General features: G+C 46.4%; 1 protein-coding gene across 1 annotated transcript in view; it reads right to left on the reverse strand.

The window, feature by feature from the left end:
• Window positions 1-376: 376 nt before the first annotated feature.
• The window catches only part of CMTM4 (CKLF like MARVEL transmembrane domain containing 4), a 75,502-nt gene continuing 53,490 nt past the window's right edge, over window positions 377-22,388 (reverse strand). The window contains exons 2-4 of the mRNA XM_061138661.1: window positions 17,357-17,533; window positions 8,955-9,053; window positions 377-7,907 (exon numbers count right to left, since the gene is read on the reverse strand). Coding sequence (XP_060994644.1) covers window positions 7,743-7,907; window positions 8,955-9,053; window positions 17,357-17,533 — 441 coding nt within the window. The 3' untranslated portion in view covers window positions 377-7,742. The remainder of the gene's footprint in view (window positions 7,908-8,954; window positions 9,054-17,356; window positions 17,534-22,388) is intronic.

Raw genomic sequence — 22,388 nt, forward strand, 5'->3', positions numbered from 1 at the left:
CGGAAGCTTCGGTGACTTGCTCAGGTCTCCACGAGAGGCCCGGGGTCTCGGCTTCTCGCATCAAGCTAACGGTCCCACAGTGAGTCAGTGTCTTGGCCCAGGTGATGGGAAGGATCAAGGCACCCTGCCCCAGCTTTTTGCACAATATGTAACGTGTTCTGAAAACACGTATGAAAGTAGAACCTGCAAAAGCCGACGCGCTGCCAGGGGTGGCTCCACTTTGCCAGCCCTGGCCAAGCCACCAGTCAACAGCAATACCAAAGTGTCCTCACCCCCCACTGTGGCTGTTTGGCCCCCAACTCACAGGCCTGTTTCAGGAACTGGGCCACAGCCTTTGAAGGGGCGGGAGCAAGGCAGAGTGAAGAAAGAGACGATACCATTTTTACACATCCGTTTATTAAACAAGAACTCCTTCATGACAATATTTATTAGCGATTAGTGTTGAGAAAATTATTTCCCTCTACATACAAAAATACAGATTTGAACACTATGAAAACAATCAGGACAAGTACCGTGAAAAAATTGGTCCTTCAAAAGAAAGAAGGGGAAAACTGAGGGCAGTGTGAGGCTCTGGAGGCTGTCAGGAATAAACCAACAGGAGCGAAGGCTCTGGGGCCCCCAAACCACTCTGAATGGATAGTCAAATCTGGGGCTGGTGGGAGCTGGGTGGTGCCCACACCAGCCTCAGAAGCCAGGATGGGAGCTCGGACTGACCAATAGCATAAACTGAAGTTTGCCGAACACACATCACCTCAGCTCACCCCACAGCTGCATCTACACTGTTAAAGGAAATAAGACTTTTTAAGAAGCAAAGTGTAGTAGTTATTAAATTAACATTGCCCCTCCCCCAAGTACCACTGGGCCAAGTACCAGAGTAGTCACATGGGAATTATCAGCCATCTAACTCATCTTCCTTTGTTACAAAATAATGACACATTCTGTCTGACCCTTCAAAGCGGAAAAAAAATAAAATTTATGTTTCAATAAATCCATTCCTTCATTTTAAATGGGCTCAGCTAGTTTCCTCAAGATTTCTCTTGACCAGACATAACTCAGTCCTGCAGGGGCGGGAAAGCAAAAGGTCATCCGTGTCTTCATCAAGTTCGTCATAGCACGGAATCTAGTATGTTTGGGCCAGAAACCAGAAAGGGCCATTGAACCTATCCAGGGCATCCGTGAACCAATCAGAGATCCGAGTGGAAGATGAACCCGAGACCAGCAGAGTCCCCACTCCCACTCCTGCCCCAGGACGTCTCACACGGGCAGAGGGAAGCTGGTGGCCAAGGAGGAGGATGGCCTGAGCGGATCTGGAAGACAGGCAGCAACCGGGAAAGGGCTTGTCACCATTTCAGACCCAAAGAAGGGGAAGTCAGAGCACCGAGAATGATCTGTTCTGTTCTTATGGAACCACTTTCCTCTTACCATTTGAGGTGAGCAGTGGCTGTTCAGAAGTAGCAAGTGGGTAAAAAAAAAGGCCAAATGCAGTTATACTGATTAATAACTATTTCACAGAAATATACTCTTACTCTCAGACTATTTAAGCGGAAACAAGATGTTGGGGAGAAAGCAGCAGAGAAGAGACAGGGAAAGCTGAGGGGTTGGATTTTTTTTTCCTTTTTTAAAATACATAATGAAGTTTTAAAGGGAAAACGACCGAACCTCAAAACTAGCATTGCTGAAAGCAATATTAAAAGGACACAATCTAAAATCATGCTACAAAAATAGTGTTATCTTGTTTAACCAAATGTACATCTTCTTCCAATTCCATGATTGACGGGAGTGTTTATGTGACTGACACACGGAAGGCACCGAAGGTGAAGTGATTATTATTTGTCTTAAAATATACAAAGACATAATTACCTACTTTGGGAAAAGGAAAAAATACAGTCATACTTGTAATAAATAGCTAAGTGTTTTTGCCACGGGTTCCTGAACCCCTACAAATTTCAACATATACAAATAGTTTCGCCCCCTAGCGTTCTCTTATTGCTTAGGAAAAGCATTGGTTTTATCCACATACGTCAGTTTCATCATGAGGCAGGGTTTGAAAGCTCGTTTTCAAACGAGTGACAGAGCTGGGAGCGGGGTGAGGCCAGTCCTGGGATGGGGGCGGTGCACATGCGTCCCACCCTTGAGCTCCCCCAGGAGGCCTTGGGCCAGTCAGTTTTCCCTCCAAGCCCCGAGTATCTGCCTTCCTCACATCTGCAGAGAAGAGCAAAGTCCTGAAACTTGCAAAGTCGATTCTGGAAAAGGCAGGAAAGCAAAATGGGCCACCAAGGGAAGCAGCCAGACGCGGCCGTGCCTGCCTGGGCACCAGGCTCCCATGCCGTCCTCGCTTCCTGACCGTTCCTTCGGGTGGCTGTCCTGATAAAAGGGGCGCCTCCTACTGGGTTTCAGCAGCATCCTCCCAAGATGACTCAAATTGGATAGTTTCAGATTATTACTGAATCCTCGTCAAATCAATTGTGTCACGTGTTCTCTCTTCTGAGGCGCAATGGTGAAAAGAAACTTCAGGCCTCACCCTAATCCTGCCAGCAAAGCCGATTAAGGTCATTTGAGACAAGGTCCTACTCTAAATGAAAGTTCTGATGTAGCTCACTAGAGTCCAGGCTATTAACCCCTTCATGAAGGCTCTCGGCCCTGTGTAGAATGCATCCCAAAGGAGATACAACACGCCAGGGTGTCCAGATAGCAAGTCACCCAGACTGAAGTCTTGGAATAAAAACTAGACAACAAACTAACCCTGTGAAAAAGATACATGATTCAAGGATCCATAAACTAAACGTTAGGCAAACTGCCACTGATTTAGACTCAGCGGGCTGGTGGGCAATTTTTTTTAATGTTTATAGAATAGTAAAAACAAGAAAGGAAAAAATAAATCCCCAAGGCTGAGAAATTACATCCAAATGAAACGAGAATATAATCTAAACCAAAAAAGGGAGTTTCAAGGCTATAAGTATATAAATGCCATTTACTGGTATGAAGAAAAGCTAAACAAACATTAAACTTTGAGAAAAAAATTATTCTAGATCTAACAGATATTGAGGGCAGAAACAGTTTCTAAATAAATGTAAAGAGTCACAAGGATTTCCAATTACCTTCTCAACCAGACAGTTACAATTTCAGCTATATCTTCTGAGGAAAGAAGAAATGGGAGGTTTTACAAAGAGCCAGGAAGGTTTACACGGCTTGAGGCAGGCGGTGTTAGGTCTGTGTCCCCTCAAGGGGGGGCCCAGATCAGAATCTGAATCACCTGTCCACACCTGTGAGTTCCCAAACTCACACAAAGGGACCAGCAGTGCCCAGGCACGCTGGTCCCAACATTCGGCTCCTGCTCTCAAGTGGGTTCCAGAATACAAGACCTTGCTTTTCCAAAGAGGACAGGAAGGTAGTTAACCAACTACAGCCTGGTTGAGTAACCATGTCCAGCGCTCTCGACAGGCCCACAGCAGATGGTCTGGGCCTCCTCCTCCCTCCTCTCACCTCTCAGGCCCGCCCCTGCTCCCTCCTCATCAGCTGTCACTGAGCTGGTCCTGGGAGTGGGTGCTGATGAAATAAGGGAGCCCCTGGGTTCTGCACACTTCACCAGGAGCTAGAAACATGTCTGGAGATCTCACTTGCTAATGGCAGTCACTAGAGCAGGAAGCAATTTTTTATGTGGTTGAGACAATCAATTTAGAAGCAGCCCTCAGCTGAGTTGTTTTTGCCTTTTGCTATCTGCTTAGTGTCACGTTTTCCTGTAAACCACATGTGGAGAAAATGACTATCGGGCCTGGACACAAAGACTTCATGGTTGCTTTGTTTGGAACATGGGTGGCACACTGGGACCCACTTACATCATCACTGCCTCCCAGAATCACTAAAGTGGCCACGCGTTGTCTCCACACTCTGTTAGGGCAGATTCTAGGAACAGCCCACAGAAAATCCTGCACAGCCTGAGATGAGGAACTTGGTCCACCTCTTAAACACATGGAGAGGTGAGGGGTTCCTTCCCAAACAGCAGGTGAGTCTATGAGAAAAGGTGAGCGTGGGCCACACACATGACACATGGAGGGGGGATTCAAGGGTCATTTGCTGCAAGCAGGAATTCACATACATGTGCAGACCAGAGTTAGTGCTTTATCTCCTCAGAGGCTGCCTGTGGCTCAACCCAAGACTGAGTCACTCAGAAAGCCTCAAAGAAAGGAGAATGAAACTGCAAACTTTAAAAGACTAGGAATGTTTTCAACTGAGTCACCAAGCTCTCTCAAGAAGCCTCTGACACCGGGTGGGGTCAGATGCACCCCATGCCTGCCCACAGGAATGAGCCTTTAGCCCACGGACAGTGATGGTGTCCAAAGGGTAGGGGCTGACATCCACCTCCCAAAGCCGAGCCCCCAGAACCAGACTGGGTCCCCAGCTTCCCTGCAGCCATCCTGGGCTCCATCCACGTTGGCACTTTGGTTCAAGCTGCCAAGGAAGACATGGATATTGGGACTGGGCAGGCGTCAACATTCTTGCCTTTCTGTGGGCAAAGGTAGTCTCTCTTGAATGACTTGCTGCAGGGTGAAAACCTGTTTCCTTTACTTCAAATAGAACTTCTACTATGAGGTTTTAATCTGTAACTGCCTGTGCCTTCCCCGGCTTTATATAGAGCTGACAAGTATCTTTAGGCCTTCATGACTGGAATCTCTCTGTATGAAAGGGCTAAGGTACCCCACCCCCCCTTCCCATGTCTTCGGCAATGTGAAGGGAGGGTAAAGGAGAATCAGAGAAAAGAAAAAATACCACATCAACCAGATCGATGCCAGGATAAACTTTCTCTGACGACGTCAGTGTTTGCATCCATCTAAAACCACCAGAGGTTCCACCAAATGCTTGAGGGTTTCAACCATCCAGTCTCCAGGAACAAATTCAAACATATACAAGTTGGGCATCAACTGTGAATGCCAACATCATCCCACCAGAAAATTAAAAAACACTAAGATTGCCTCAGTCTTAAAAATTCCCCAAACCAAACTGACACTGGTCCATATTACAACTATTAAATGCAAAAATAAGCTTATTTCAATTTGCAAAAAAAAAAAAAAAAAAAGCCCTTTTAAGCCTCCCCAAATCTAGATTGTCTTGTTCGTACACAGAAACAACATGAAGAAAATGCAAGTGTCTTTCCATTCACACTAGACAACCATATTCCTTCCTTCCTTCTCACCACGTGACAAGACTTATGACTCTACAGTACGCCAATCAGCATATCTGGTCACTTTTGGCTATACTGGGAGCTAATTAAATATAAAGAAATATATTTACAAAAACCATGGGAGAGCCTCATGGCACAGAGGACATTAAATAGTTACAGGGACATAAATAATTCCAAGACTCTAACACTAAGATGTAAATTAATTCCTAAGTGGTCTATGGCACAAGGTGTCACCACTTTTTATCATCTGTCAGCGTGTACAACTTCAGTGGGCTTCAGAACTGTTCCTTGCAGCTGACAACACATTCTCAGGATACCAACAGACTCCTTTCAACCAGATGATAAACTGGTTTTATTGAAGTGACTTGGAAAAATTTGGGCAACAACCCTCGCCTGAAGAGTCTTCTTTTTTCCAATCTCACTTCAAAGGCAGCTTTTTATTGAGGCCAAGTAACATGAATCCCAGAGGGAGATTTCTGATAAAGTTCAGGGTGGTCCTTCCAAGTGGGCCCCATCTGATGCAAGGCTGAGTCTTTGTAACCCTGTTTTTAAATGGAACACTCAGAGAGCAAGAAGCCCCATTTTGACGAAGCATACACACTCCACAAATGCAAAATAAATATATAAAATGAACAGATAAAATCCAGATGTCATAATCTCCTCAAAAGTCACTATACATAATAGGTATGAGGTTTGTGAAGCCTGGTTTGTACTGCCTCACAACATCCATGGGAAGAGGGCTCAGTCAGACCCGCCGTGACCAGGCCTGGCTGCCCTAGGCAGGGACAGTGGGAGGTCAGTTACCCCCAGACAAGCTGGGTCTCTGAGCAGACCAGGGGCTTGAACAGGTGGCCTGGTTCACGGCCCCAGAAAGGAACTTCAGCAGAACTTGAGTTGTATAGGATGTTCGGTTCAGGGAGCCCTAACCCTGACCCTTCAGAGACGGCACAGTACCATTTCCTGCAGGGTCCCCAGCCAAGCAGTGCTTCCTGACGAAGCCACCCGTGCAGGGAATTGTACCCTGCTCTGCTCTGCAGAAGGCAATGCCAGCCTCACACAGGCTCTGCTCCCCCAGACCCCCTCTCTCATGCCTGCTGCTGAAGCTGTAAGCGCTCACTAGCACAAGATCCTGGGGACTGTCCTCATTAATGCAAAATCTTCCCACCAGCAGTGAGCGTTCTTTTCCTTGGTGAGGGCAAAACACAAACTTATTAGAGCTAGAGAGAGGCCTGTAAACATTAAGGACAGTTCAAAGAGTGAAAACCCGACACGTAAAAACAAATTTTCTGTAAGAGGAACAATTAGTCTTCAACAGAAAAAAACAAAAAACTACAGCATCGCAGGGGCTTGTGTAACTTAGTCACCACAATAATCTCCACTTTATCGAGAATTCATACAACACCTTACATAACTAGAATGTTCCCTGACAGCCTTGAAGATCGACGTTCATAGTTATGACCCTGAGGTACAGGGTCTCCGCCCTCCGAAACATCAGTGAAAGGGGGTGTCGCGGTGCAGATTCAAGTAGTTTTCAAATCCTAGACGGAGCCACTCAGAATTCACTCTAGAACTCTTCTCAGGCTTGCCTTGAAAATCAAGACACACCCTTGAAACAGAGGTGTGTCCCCATCTGTGGTCTGTGAGGCCAGCAAGTGGGCAAGGGTCCGGGCTGGTGGAACAGACTGTATTTCTTCTGTGGCTTTTATCTGAGAAGGTAAGATGACAGAAAATCTGCAGTCCAGCCTCCGCGTATTCAGGGAAGGTAGGAAACTGGAAAACAAGATGGTCCCCGTTTTCTTGGAGGAGCCTCTGGGATTCAGGAAGATGATTCCAGGGACGTCTCAGCAGGGTAGGAAACAGATGGTGACCTGAAGGTCAGCAGTGCCCTGGAGCCCAGCCAAGAGGCTACCAGCCTCCCCCACCTCCATGAAGCCCAGAGCCAGCAAAGCACCCGGCGGGCACACCCACCGCCGAGACCCTTGGTGTCACACCTGGCTTTCCATGCTCGTGCTGGGGTCCCGGTGCCCCCAGGCATGGAATACAATGGGAAGAGGGGCATTCTGGCAGCAAGACTAAAGCGCATCCAGGGCCTCTATGGGGGTTGCCCAGAAATCACTGCTGGCCCACCGTTCCAACCATAAAGTTTCACTCCTTGATATTTGTTTTTTCCCCTCCTAGCAGCCCCCATTTAATCCAAAGTCCTGACCCATCATGAATACACATGTGGGGGTGGCTCAGAGTCAGCCGCGAAGCCTGTGCTCAGGGACAGTGAAGTGGACACGGTGGCCCGCGAGGACACTGGCTCCCACGACCACCAAACCAGAGGATGGGGGGAGGGGGAGAGGCCCCTCCCACCACCTCTGTGTGCAAGGCTGGGCACAGGGTCCCCTGCCTCCTGCAACCACCATCAGGGCCACCGTGAAAGCCCTTTCCCAGAATGAACTGTTACCAAGGAGGACAAAATTCGACTTAGTCACATGATAATCTGATGTGATGAGGAAAAGAAAAACTTGATTGAAAGGACGGGCACGAGGACCAGAGGGAAGAAGACTCCAGTGCGTCCTCACGTGTCCAGGCGCTGGATCTCGGGCCTGCTGTCCACGTCTCTGGACTCAGTACGGGCGCGGATGTAGTCGTTGGCGCTCTGCTGCCGGAGGCTGACCCTCCACTTCTGAACAGCCAGGAACGTGTTCACTGCGTAGGCCGCTGTTGCCAAGAAGCCGAATATCTACAAGACACAAGCCAGGTTAGTCCGCAGGGCCCCTGGGCAGCTTACAGTGAGCAAGGTGCATTAGCCTCTCCTGGCTGTAACCCCAACACCCAGACCCACTAACTGTCCAAATGTCAGACCCTGGCCAAGTTCATAGTCGTGTGACCCACAGAAAGGCAGCCTCAGGTCTCTTTCGAAGTATTCTGGATCTACAAGGAAAAAAAGATCACAGAAGGGCCTCTTTTACAGACCTTCATGACACTGGTCCCCGGGAGAAATACCATGTAGACAAAACACCATGTAGATGAAAAATCAGGGTCTCAAGTGTGACCCCAAATCAAGCCACAAGGCCCAGCATTCCATATCTTAGCCCCCCAGCCCCACTGCCTCTCATGTGGGCAGCTCTGGGGGGACAGCTTGAGAGTGAAAAGTGGTGGTGTTTTAATGATTAGATAATGACTGATGAACCTATTGAGTGATACCTTGGAGAGCTCATAGTTTAGTATTCTCACTAAACCTTTTAACCATCCTCTCAGTTATAAAAGTGCTGCATATTCTTTGTAAATACCAAACAATAAAGAAAGGCAGAGCACAGAGAGACAGTCTTACATTACCTGGTCCCATCCTCCGCCCCCACCCCCTACTGTGCTGACTGCCATGTGGTGTCCAGGCTGCATCTTCTTCATGAACGCCCCACCCTGGCAGGGAAGGCCCTTAAAAGCAACAGCCCTTTCAGACATCCAGGGCTCCGCCGGGCAGACTGAAACAGAGGTACTCAAGCCACAGTGTGCATCTGAGAGCTTGTTAAAACACACTGCCAATTCGGCAGCTCCGGGGAAGGCTGAGAACGCCATCTCCAACAAACTCCCGGGTGATGCTGCCGTTCCAGGGACCACACTTTAAGAACCACAGCACTGAAGGAACCGGGGCCTCCACTGGCCCAGCGACATCATTAGCAAAGGAGAAGCTAAAGGAGAAGCAGTAGGATACAAGCCCAGGGGACAGAGGAACAAGGCACAGAAAGTGTATGGACCAGCCTTGTTTTGACCTCTTGAGTTCACTTACCACGGCAGCGATTTCTGCTCCGGTTTTGTGGTTTAAAGCAGCCAGTACGATCGAAGCAATAAAGAAAAAGAAAGTGCTGAGTCCAGTGTTGACCAAATCCTAAAGAATAAGATAAAGTCACTTGAAAAGGATCATTGTAGGTTTCGTCTGAAAAAACCACTAAATAACTTTTGACATAAAAAGCACAATACCCAGCCTCTCTGATGGCTCCTTATTTTTGTTTTGGTGGCCCAGGGGTATTGATCACACATAGGAAGGCAAAGAGGATGCTATTAATCCTCTTAAATATAATAGTTAATGATGCTGCTTGATAAACCACCACAGAAAAATCCACATTTTAACCAAACACATCGTGTTACCATTTCTTTCTTCTTTTTTGACCTTGCCTCAAGGCATGTGGGATCATTTTCTCTGACCAGGTATTGAATCCACGCCCCCTGCAGAGGAAGCTCAGAGCCTTAACCACTGGACCACCAAGGAAGTCACCATGTTAAATTACCATTTATTAATGACCTATTATAGAAACCAAACTGCTAACCCACAAGGATACATTCACTAATTACCAGGTAGAGTTCTATTGTCTTCTTTTCAAAACACATTCAAATGCTCTTATGGACAAGAATGGATTTAAACTGGTGAAACCCCTTCATGCATTTGTGACATATAGAGAGTACTGCTTTCAGACCCAAGAACACACTTAGCCAGGCCTCACACTTCTCTTCCTTGTGCGTGGTCTCTCAAGTCTCCACGATGCTAAAGCCTAGAGGATTTTCCCCTAAGCTCCTTGCAAAGCAAATCAGGTTACAAATCCAACGCTTCCAAGATTTAGTTCCTGTCTTACTTGTCCAGGGGAATACAGCACAGTGATTCATAGAAACACCCAGACGAGAGTCCTAACCAACCACAACTGTGGATGGGCCACTTTGCCTCTCGTGTCATATGTGGGCACAGCCTCCCACCCCTCCGGAGTTGTTTCAAGGACTGGGTGGAACAGCGTACATGAAAAGCCAAGCATGTGCCTAGCCCACACTTAGGGTTCCCTGCACGTTTATTGTTACTTCTGGTATTTCCACTTGTGTATTAGGCCCCACAGCTTGGGTCATGCCAGAGCACCTCTATGATCTCTACAGCAAAAGAGAAACCAGGCAAAACCCTACACTGCTTAGGTGCTAGCTCGACTGTATCATCAATACCAGGTGGGTCCTGCCGGCTGGCCTGGCTTTGGGGGCCATCTCCTCCTTAAAGATGGCAAAAGGAAACATTCACCTCCTAATAGTCCTGAGCCCTGTAGCAGCTCCTGCCACACTCCTGGCCAGCGCCTCTGCCCCTGCTCACGGACATCAGTGAAGTACAACTACAAACTCTACCCAGAGAGGTCTACCAGCGGGGCAGTGTTCAGTGGTGACCAGCGTGAAGCCAGGACAAGTGTTTCACGTTAAACCTGGACGCATTTAGTTACACCCAACTCTGGGTAAGGAGCTGCAGGGATAAAGACAAATATACTTTCTAAACCAAAGGCTACTCAGAAACAGGGGAAAATGTTTTTATGATAAAATGCTGAGATTTTGAAGAGGTTCATGTGTCTACAGCTACAGCACCCTAAACATGCCCAGTCTTCTCTGAAGATGTGCATGTTATTTGTCTATGAATTCCACATTTGGAAATCTTAAACAGCATACTTCTTCAATCCAGTTCAGTGCAGTCGCTCAGTTGTATCCGACTCTCTGCGACCCCATGAATCTCAGCACGCCAGGCCTCCCTGTCCATCACCAACTCCTGGAGTTTACTCAGACCCATGTCCTGATGCCACCCAGCCATCTCATCCTCTGTCGTTCCCTTCTCCTCCTGCCCCCAATCCCTCCCAGCATCAGGGTCTTTCCCAATGAGTCAACTCTTCGCATGAGGTGGCCAAAGTATTGGAGTTTCAGCTTCAGCATCAGTCATTCCAATGAACACCCAGGACTGATCTCCTTTGGGATGGACTGGTTGGATCTCCTTGCAGTCCAAGGGACTCTCAAGAGTCTTCTCCAACACCACAGTTGAAAAGCATCAATTTTTCGGCGCTCAGCTTTCTTCACAGTCCAACTCTCACATGACCACTGGAAAAACCATAGCCTTGACCAGACAGACCTTTGTTGGCAAAGTAATATGTCTACTTTTTAATATGCTATCTAGGTTGGTCATAACTTTCCTTCCAAGGAGTAAGCATCTTTTAATTTCATGGCTGCAGTCACCATGTGCAGTGATTTTGGAGCCCAGAAAAATAAAGTCTGACACTGTTTCCACTGTCTCCCCATCTATTTCCCATGAAGTGATGGGACCAGATGCCATGATCTTAGTTTTCTGAATGTTGAGCTTTAAGCCAACTTTTTCACTCTCCTCTTTCACTTTCATCAAAAGGCTTTTTAGTTCCTCTCCACTTTTAGCCATAAGGGTGGTGTCATCTGCATATCTGTGGTTATTGATATTTCTCCCAGCAATCTTGATTCCAGCTTGTGCTTCATCCAGCCCAGTGTTTTTCATGATGTACTCTGCATACTTCTTAAATCATCTTAAATAGCATACTAGTTGCAAAAAGGTCTAAGCATAAGGATGCTCATCATGTTATTTAAAAGAGTGAAAAACTGAAGATAAAATACTTAAGAATCAAGGACTTGTTAAGTAAAATGCTATTTCCAGTTGGAACAGTATGCAGTCCTTAAAACTAATGATATAGTTATATTTAACATGGAAGACACTCAAGATAGTTCAAATGGGAAAGTTTGACTTTAACGGTTTCATTTTTTGGCATTCACATATCACAACATACATCTACTTGTGAAAGACAGTCTAGGGAATTCTAGAGTATTACACCCCTGTATTAAGTGGTAACCCCTGGACGGCTGTTATCACATATGATTTTAATAACAGCTTTATTGAGATGTAATTCACCACAATCTAATTTTAGAACATTTTTAGCACTTCCAAAACAAACCTCATACTCATTAGCAGTTAATTCTTCATCCTTTCCCTGAATCCTAGGCAAGTACGAATCAGTTTTCTGTCTCTAAGGATTTGCTTATCCTGGACATTTCATATAAACAAGAAACTTCTTTAAAAGAAAAAATAATCCAGGGACTTCCCTGGTGGTTAACAACCCACCTCCCAATGCAGGGGATTCGGGTTCAATCCTTGGTGTAGGAACTAACATCCCATATGCTGGCTGTGGGGCAATTAAGCCCATGCATCACAACTGCTGAGCCTGTGCCACAGCTAGAGAAAGTTCTCACACTGCCACGAAGACCCAGTGCAACCAAAAATTTAAAAAAAAAAAAAAAATCCAACTTTCAGCTGCTCCTGAAAAATTGTCCTTAAAAGTCCCGTGAAGTAACACAACTGGCTGGGACTTAGTAGGAGAACCACCTCTGGGTCTCACGGACCGCTGGCCCATCTCCTCACTTGCCCATTTCCATCACATACCCAGCCCCCCAGGGCCGAGTCCACGATCCTACTCCAGTCCCAGAGAATGGGCCATCCTTCAGCGTGCCCCACCCTTCCATACCCTGTGCCCAGCAAGCACCTATTCATCCCTTGAGGCTCAACTGGAATCTGGCATTTCCTCTGAATTTCCCCAATTGACCTGTTCCAGGCCCCCTCCCCTGAGGAACCCACTGTGTTCTCCCAGACCTCACACAAAACTGCATCACACACGGCATACATACCACGGAAGAGCAGCTAGCATCTACCCTGGGCTTGCTTTCAGTTCCCGAAGCCTGGCCCCGGACAGGTGTTCAACACCACTGGGCTCTGTGACTGGCTGAAGTCAGTTCTACACACCCATAAGAGAGGAGGTTTACAACCCTTCAGCCCATACTGCGCCCTGACGGCCCCAGTACCGTGAGACTGATCATAGTACTGATGACAGAGTGATAGAGACACAGTACAGGGACAAGGTAGGTAATTAAATCGCTGATCCCACTAAGGGATCGTAAGTAAAAAAAAATATGGGAGACCCCTATAAGTTAATAATCACTTAAGAAAACGGGTTTAAAAAAAAAGTAAAAAGGTTTGCTCAACTACAAAACCAAGCAGGCTTCCTGAGCAACAAAACCGTGCAGCGAAAGCATGAGACATGCCCCAAGACAATAAAACAATGGTGGCATGAGACCCACATCCTGCCCAGTGAGCTCAATAAGTTAATGACCCCTAGGACATGCTCTTTGCACACATAAAAAGACAACAATTTATGGAAAGGTGACATTTCAAAGTAAAGACCCTCATTGTACTGAGACCTGAAATAAAATTTCCACAGTGCCATGACCATCTTGGCTTGATTAGGTAGGGACAAAAAAACTCCCCCACTCAACCTGGAGGAGGAGCTGATGATGGAGGCATGACATCTACTAAAAAAAAAAGAAAATGAGGAAAAAGAAGTCATCTTTTTCCCCTCCCCACTTTTTCTTTGATTATAAAACTGTAGCCCTCTCGCCCAGCTGCTTATAAGCCTCACAAGCATCCTGCTCTAATAAATCACTTCTTATCTATCACTTTGCCTCTCGATAAATTCTTTTTGCACTGAGACTTAAAGGACAAGAACTCCTCTGTGGAATGGTTTAGTCACTAAGTTGTGTCCGACTCCTGCGATCCCACAGACTGTAGCCCAGTCCATGTAGGACCATGTAGGACCAGGCTCCTCTGTTCATGGGATTCTCTAGCCAAGAATACTGGAGCGGGTTGCCATTTCCTTCTCCAGGGGATCTTCCCGACCCAGGGATCAAACCCAGGTCTCCTGCACTGCAGGCAGATTCTTTACCTTCTGAGCTACCAGGGAAGCCCCTTTGGAGCCCCCTGAAACGCCACCTTATGGTTTCAGGGGCAGCTACCATCTATAGAGAGCCTACTGTGCCAACCATACAACCCCCAGTGTCACACTGAGTCCTAACCAAATTAGGATCCAAAACACCTCTAATGAAGGGCCTTGAGGAAGTTGAGTTCTAGAAAAGATGAGTTTGGCATAATGAAAAATATATATTTGGTCTGTGTCTCAGATTCCTTAACATTTCCTGAGTGCCCTTAGTTGCCCTTTAACCTGTGGGGTCTGCATTAACTCCAGGAGTTACTGTCAGAAATAAATTGAATTGCTGAATACCCAAGAGAATCCCCATGGACAGAGGAGCCTGGTGGGCTACTGTCCACGGGGTCGAAAGAGTTGGACATGACTGGGCGACTAAGCACAGCACAGTTGGTCTTAGAGAATTACTCAGTGTGGAAAAGCTACACAGATTTGGTGTAGGGGAAAAAACACCACAACCTACATATTTGGTGCCAAAAGTAGTGTCAGAAAACACCACACAGTCAGGCACAGCGAAGCCTCAGGACTCTGCAGGTGGCCCCTCTGGGTGACTCCAGACTGTTCTCAACTCACCACAGCACCCAGCCTGGGTTCTCAGGTCAGGAGACACCTGTGAGACGAGCAGAGGCCACAAAGGCCATCGAAGAAGGAACAGAAAGAGGAAGAAGAAAAACAGACTGTGGTATCATCAGAGGCAAGAGAAGAGAGTGGGGCAGGATAGAGAGCGAGCGGAGCACACTCCAGGGCTGAAACGACTGGTGCGGGGTGCGGGACTGGGAAGTAAGCAGAGGACCCGGGAGCTCAGCGATCCCCCCGTGATCCTTACCAGAGGATTTTCAAGAACGGAGGGTCGGAAGAGTGGATGGCAGAGGGGAAGAGGTAGTCCCTGCGTTTGGAAGAGACACGTGGGAGGCTTGGAAGGTGTTGACACTGTCCTAACTCTTGACCCAGGGGTCTGGCTACATAGTCTTTATCATTCTTCACTAAACTGTACTTTGACTTCTACAGATTTCTCTGAATACGCTATATTTGACAATAAAAGCAGAGAAAAGAGAGACCAGGATGTAGGGAAATAGAGCAGACATGTGCGGACCTCCCTCCTCTACAAAGTCTGACTGAGCTTCCAGGGCTGGAGGGCTCTGAGTGCCAGTTCCGGGCAGGGGGAGACCCCAGCGGTCAGTGGTAGGAAAAGGATGGAAGGACGGAGGGACGGGGTGGGAGAGGAGGCCAGGGGCACCACCCAGTCATCTGCCCCAGCCAACGCCATCCTAAAGAAAAAGAGGGATGTTAACTTTCCAGCAAAAAAGACGCGTTTTGATACAACCCCCAACATATGGTTGCCAACTAGTGGAAAGACTTTCACAGTTAAAATAGAAAAACTAGGTATTTAAGAAAGCTCACCAAATAGGTATTTCTGGAGATAAAGGCCTAAACGAATTAATCAGAACCTGAAGTCTTTTTTGTTGTTATGGTGATCTGGGATCAGGAGTCCTTTTAAAATTAACTGTTTATTTATTATTTTGGCCACACCACACAGCTGGTGGGATCTTAGTTCCTCAACCAGGGATTGAACCTGGGCCCACGGCACTGAAAGTGCAGAGTCCTAACCAGTGGACTGCCAGGAAATTCCTGGTGATTCTCTCTTAAAAAAAAAGAAAAAATTGGAAGTGTAGTTGATTTACAATATTGGTTTCAAGGGTACAGCACAGTGATTCAGTATTTTTGCAGATTCTACTCCCTTATAAGCTATTGTAAGACAATGGCTATAATTGCCTATGTTACACAATAGAGTGAAGTATGAAGTCTTCTAACAGATTTGTGGCTATCAAATAAGTAGATAAGACAGAATTCAGGGTGTGAAGTCAAAGCTGGTGAAGTCTATGGGAGAATGACGTGGCTGACAGACACCAGTGGCCTCTGACTCACAGTAAAGTTACTATTTCTCATACTGGCAGCAGTGCCCACTGGTTTGGAACCTTTGTACACACTTGTCTCATTTCGTTCTTAAAACAACCCTGCAAGAAAAATGCTACCATCTCCACTTGGGGGCTCTAAGTGACTACTTGCCCAGGGTCACATACAGCTCTTAAGAGCCACCTCGGACTTGAATACAGACAGGGCGGCCTGACTCAAAGCCCCTGGGTCTTAATCATCCTAGCAGCTGCTTCTTTGTCAAACAGGATAAAACCAGTGTGGTTTTATTCACAGCCCAGCCCAGCGCCTCCCTCAAAAGTATTTATTTTGGCCTTAGACACTCCAGGGGTCTGGGTTTCCAATGTGCCTTGCCCCAGGACGATGACCTTGCCCACAGAGCCTGCATGCTGGTTGGGGGAGGCTTGTGAGGTACTCTTGCATTGCCTACTGCCTGTTCATTACACTGTCAATTTAGATCACAACACTGGAAGCATTTTCTTTAACACAGACTTTATCTTAAAAAGAGCTGAGACACTAAAACCCGTCACCAAGAACTGTGACGAAATGCCTCCAGTAAATCTTGAGGTTTTAGAGCTTATTTCTTCCTTTTCAATGTCAGGACGAAACCAACTGAGTTTTCAATAGACAACTTTTCTAGACCAGTTCTCCTTTTATTTTTCTTCCTAAAAGGGTCTGAATGACGCAGACAGCACTCTGTCAGGAAGACGATCACCTCTTGGTTCCCCCACAGGAACACCATGGGAGTGGCCCTGCCAGGCAAGGTGACCAGCCAGGCTGCCTCCCCGGGCTCCGGCACTCCGGGCCACGCTCTCCACAGTGCTGCACCGGCCAGCAGGAGGAGCCCATGTGCGGGCAAGTGGTCTCAGAGCCCCTCCCCGACAATCCAAGGCAGCTGATAGGGCCTGCCTGTGTCTCCCTAACTGGTTCTCTTTGAGCTCCTGCACGTGCTTATTTGCAAAGAAATATCAAGAAAACAAAGTGCTGTTAAGTTCACTCTTCCACTTGGCACAGTAGGGACAAGTAACACAAGTCCAGGAAAGGAGGCCTGGGAGTGACCAGCTCTGATCCCGTGCTGATCGAGAGAGTAAGGCTGTCAGAGTCAAGAGCCCCAAACCATGAAGAGAAAAGGACACATTTCCTCAAGACTTGCTGATCAACCCAGCAAACCCTCTGGGACTTCCCAGCTGCTTTGAATTTAATAATAATAATTTTCCTAGGTTTCACAAGTTAATGGCAATTTCATTCATATTTTCAGCTCTTCCTGAATCAGTACTTTCACAAACGGCTTTCAGGTCCAGTGTGAAAATCTGCAAATGTATTCATTCCATGCTCTCTTTCCCATATTCTATAAATATCAACATTACCAATCGTCTCAAAGGATCCGCAAATCAAAATGACATCTTTAAAGAAGTCAGAATAATCATTAAGTTTCTGTCATTAGTGAAGGTCCTATTAATTCTGTAGTCATGTTATTCAACCCAGGAAGGAAATTAAAAATTTCACAGTTGCATTACAAGGGAATATTTATGTATCAAAATGAACCAGAACCAAACATGTCATAGAATGATTCCTGATTTTCCTGGGAGCCGTGGAGCACTTGATCCTTTCCTAGTCAGAGAACATGACTTTTACTTACCGTCAGGTTCCAGTTGATCTGGGGAATTCTCATGTGAAGGTTGAGACTGAACAGAATCAGCAAGACTCCGGTCACCACAAACGCACTGCAGCTCACAAACTCAAAAAAGTAGAGGCCTTCACACGGGGAGCATTCCATGATGGTCTCTATGCAGATGAATGCGATCAGGGCCAAGATCTGGGAAGAAAATTGCAAAAACACATGTATGTGTATGGTTAGCACACGTCTGTAGACACACGTGCCTGCTGCCTTTAAAGAAAACTCAACTGCCACCACCACATAACAACCATGGAGTTTTCCCCCTGGGGACAGCAGTATCACGGACAGGAAAGTGACCTGATCCAATTCTTACATAAGAATAGGTACAGGGGCCTTAATGAAAAGATCAAATTCCTCATGTGAACCACCATGCCACCGCAGGATGCTGACACCAGTGCGGCCCCCAGTGAGGAAGCAGAGAGGAACAGGCTCAGAGTGTTTTTAGTTCTGCCTCTGCCACCAGTGAGCGGACACCACCTACGTGCGTTTCTCACTCACAGTCTCTATCAGGGTGATGTCAAACATTAACAGGGCAGGGTCCTGGGGGTGTCTGTGTTAAGATATTTGCAACTACCCTTGCTGGTTCAGCTGATGTCACACAGGCTGACTGAGACCTGTGTGAGGTCTGACAGTGAGGCTGACTGAGATGGCTTTAGAAGGACTTGTATAACCCCTCCGTTTAGAAGTCCTACCCCCAAATAAGGCCCACCTAATTAAATCACATGTGAAAGGAGAAATCAGTGGCAGAGGATGAGATGGTTGTATAGCATCACTAACTCAATGGACATGAGTTTGAGCAAACTCTGGGAGATAGTGAGGGACAGGGAGGCCTGGCGTGCTGTAGTCCACGGGGTCACAAAGAGTTGGACACGACCTGGTGCCTGAACAACAACTACAACTAATTTATGAGCCGTGCTTTTTAAAATGTTTATCATTGGAGGGACTTGCCTGGTGGTCCAGTGGTTAAGAATCTGCCTTGCAATGCTGGGGACAAGGGTTCAATCCTTGGTTGGGGAACTAAGATCCCATTTGCTGCAGAGCAATTAAGCCTGAGCACCACAACTAGAGAGTCAGGGTGCCCGAATGAGAATCCACATGACGCAACTACAACCGTCTGTGCCACAACTAAGACTCAGCACTGCTAAATGGATGAATGATTCTGCCTTGCAATGTGGGGGATGCAAGCTCATCCCCTGGTCGGGCAACTAAGATCCCACATGCCTTGGGGCAACTAAGCCCGAGGGCCACAACTTGAGAGCCAGAATGCTGCAACGAAAGATCTTGTATGTTGCAACAAAGATCCTGCATGCCGCAGCTAAGACCTGATGCAGCCAAATAAATTTTTTTAAAGTTTATCATTGGATTTGATCATGAAGAGACAGCCTGGGAAGTTTATAAAAACATTTAAAATCTACCAACATTAGAAACACTTTCTTTCTGAAGGACCAAAGTAACACTCCAGCAATATGTCCTAAGAGATCAGAGATCGTGAAGGCAAACAGGTGTCAATGAAAATCACCAGGTCAACTTTTAAAGCGAGATTTTTGGAACAGGAGGAGGCCCAGGGACTGAGTTTAATGGCCCCGTGATCAAGGAAAAGTCACGTGGCCTTACACCTAAAACCAGACCAGTCTTGGGCTCCTGGCCTGTACCCTATACTTCTGTAACCCAGATCCTCACCACCTACCTACCACCTGTCAAGCCTATGCCAAAGCTTCCGGGCTGACCTCCGCCTCCGAGGTGGAGGAAGAATGGGCAGGCAGCTCTGCGGTCCCAGGCCTGCCCTCAAGAACAGCGACATCAGCCTCACCAGGGAGCTCATTACAGATGAAAACGCAGACTCTCTGCCTCCCCTCCTTGACCCCCAGAGTCAGAATCTGCTTTTTGACAAGATCCCCAGATGACTGAAGTGTGGGGAGAACAGAAGGCCCAGGCTACTCTGGGGCCCTTCTTTTCCTCCAGGGGTCCCACTTGTGCCTTGATCAGCTCACCTCCTCCCCCTGCCCTCCCTGATGTTGCTTCTCCCCGCCAGACATGACTGATCCCACCCTTCCCCAGGAAAGCTTGGTCTGCGGTTGCATCCCATCTTTTATACCTGCCACTACGCACCTCTCTGCCTCCTGAGCTCTCGGAGGGCAGCGGCCAGCCCACCTCCCTCCACTCCCAAGGCACCAACCACGCGAACCTGCACAAAGCAGGTAAATGGGGGCTCAGAGAGCCGCTACAAACCCACCCCAACAATTCCCAACAGACTCGTCAGTCTCCACATGAAAGGAAGGGAGGCTCTCCTTTTTCCATGCCTTTTTAACAATATGTAGTCTTCCCATAATTCCACGTCAACATGTTACAAATACGGGCCTTTTATTTATTTATTTTTTTTAATACGGGCCTTTTAAACACACTTTCTGCTTCTCCACATGGCTCTCCTAACTCTCTACAGAACCAGACACTTTATTTTTTTTTAATTTATTTTTATTAGTTGAAAGCTAATTACTTTACAATATTGTAGTGGTTTTTGCTATACACTGACATGTATCAGCCATGGATTTACATGTAGAACCAGACACTTTAATTCTCCATCTGAATTACATGCCCGACTTGCAATCAATTCACAGAGAAACAGTTTATATAAGGGAAACTCCAGAAAAAAAAAATTTTTTTTTTTACCCCTGTAATTGGATCTAGTAATCTTAGGCAAGAAATAATACACTCTACTGATGAGTTACAAATGTTTCTGGTATGCTAACTTCAACCATATTTGTGTGGGAAGGTAACACCTACATTCTTACATATTAAAATAAATATGATTTCAAGAATATGCAAATCAGATAGGCCATTCAACACAGAAGTGCACAGAACAGACAAAATTCCCTGTTCTCTAGCTCATATGCTAATGAAGAATTTTTTTTAATTAAATTTTAAAATGTAGCATATTAGACAGTGATAAGTACAAAGAAGAGAAATCAAAGCAGGGAAGGAAAATGAAATGTAACCAGGGCAAGGATGTTAGAAATTTTAGGCAGAGTGACCATGGGAGGCCTCTATGAGAAGGTTCTAGATTTACTACAAAGTTCACTTTAGTTTATTATAAAGTTATTAAAGGATACGATTGAAGAGTCAGATAAAGAGATACACAAGGCAAAGTCCAGAAGGGCCTTAATTACAGGAACCTCTGTCTCCCTGGAATCTGAAGTGCACCCACCCGCAGCAATTGGATGTGCTTTGGCTCACCAACGTAGACGATCAATCCTGTTCAAGAGTTTTTATAGAGTTTAATGTGGAGTCCCCTTCCCTTTCCAGAAGTCGGTGGGTAAGGTTAAAAGTTCCAACTCTCTTATCACCTGGTTGCTTCCCCTGGCAATCAGCCCCCATCCTTAGGAGCTTTCCAAAAATCATCTCATTTAACACAAACTCAGGTGTGGCTGAAAGAGATTTGTTGTAAATATAAAAAATATAGATATCAAACACCTCTTATCACTTAGGAAATTCCACAAGTTTTAAGAGCTCTGTGCCAGAAATGGAATGAAGACCAAATACGTATTTCATTATTCCAAATCACAGTATCTCAAGAGTTAGACATAAATACACACATATACACAACTATAGACATACAGTAACACCCAGTGATAGGTGTTTAGGTGGTTTGTAATACTCTAACATAAACTGTACACTGTTTGTAAAAATTTGGCTGTGTTGCGAGTTGTCGATCTCTTCTTGTGGTGCTGGGGCTTAGTTGCTCCTTGGCATGCTGGGGGCTTCCCTGGTGGCTCAGATGGTAAAGAATCCGCCTGCAATGCAGGAGACTGGGGTTTGATCCCTGAGTTGGGAAGATCCCCTGGAGGAGGGCACAGCAGCCCATTCGAGTACTCTTGCCTGGGGAATCCCCACGGACAAAGGAGCCTGGCCGGCTACCGTCCACAGGGTCGCAGAGTCGGGCTGAAGGGACTGAGCAGCAGCAGGCATGTGGGACCTTAGCTCCCCGACCAGGGGCCTTATGGTTTATCCATTCTGTATAATAGTTTGTATCTGCTAAACCCACACTCCCAATCGATACCTCTCCACCCCATCTCCCCCTTGGCAACCTCAAGCCTGTTCTCTATGTCTATGAGTCTGTTTCTGTTTTATACATTGATAAGTTCATTTGTGTTATATTTTAGATGCCACATGTGTCAAACAGTGTTCTGCCTATGTTTTCTTCTAGGAGTTTTATGGTCTTACATTCAGGTCTTCAATCCAATTTTTAAATTTTTGTATATGGTGTTAGAGAATGTTCTATTTTCATTCTTTTACACAGAGCCATCCAGTTTTCCCAGCACCACTTATTGAAGCAACTGTCTTTTCTCTATTGTATATTCTTGTCCCCATTCTCATAAACGAACTGACCATAAATTCTAGTAAGGAAAACACTTTTTTTTTTTTGCCTGCCTTTTGGTACAGAAAATGTCAGATTTCCTCCAGCACAGTCAAATATAACAATCATTGTTGAAGTAAAACCTGTCTAATAACCAATAAGGAAACAGAGACTCAGGTAGTCCAGCGGTTAGGATTCCGCACTTCCACTGCCGGAGGCATGGGTTCGATCCCTGGTTGGGGAACCAAGATCCCATACGCTGTGTGGCATGGCCAAAAAGAAAGAAAACAGGGACCCAAAGTTATACTGGAAGCCAACAACTTCGAAGCACCTATAGAATCAAAAGTAATTCAACTTATAACAATTCTGCAGTAGACAAAGATACATGTAAAACTGTACAGAGATGTTCAAAAAGATGTAAATAAGGAAGAGCCATTGCATTGCTCACCAGGAGATCACAGGGGCACCCTGGAAGAAAGTCTGCTCTGTGTAGCACCTACCAACTGCTCAGGAGTAAATATTTGCATGCTTGAAAGGTACTGATGTTAAAAGGCTGTCAGCGCTCTGTAACAACCTCAAGGGATGGGATGGGAGGGGGTTCAGGAGGGAGGGGACACATGTATGGCAATGGCCAATTCATGT

Source organism: Dama dama, chromosome 4 (assembly GCF_033118175.1).
Source record: "Dama dama isolate Ldn47 chromosome 4, ASM3311817v1, whole genome shotgun sequence".
Classification (NCBI taxonomy): domain Eukaryota; kingdom Metazoa; phylum Chordata; class Mammalia; order Artiodactyla; family Cervidae; genus Dama; species Dama dama.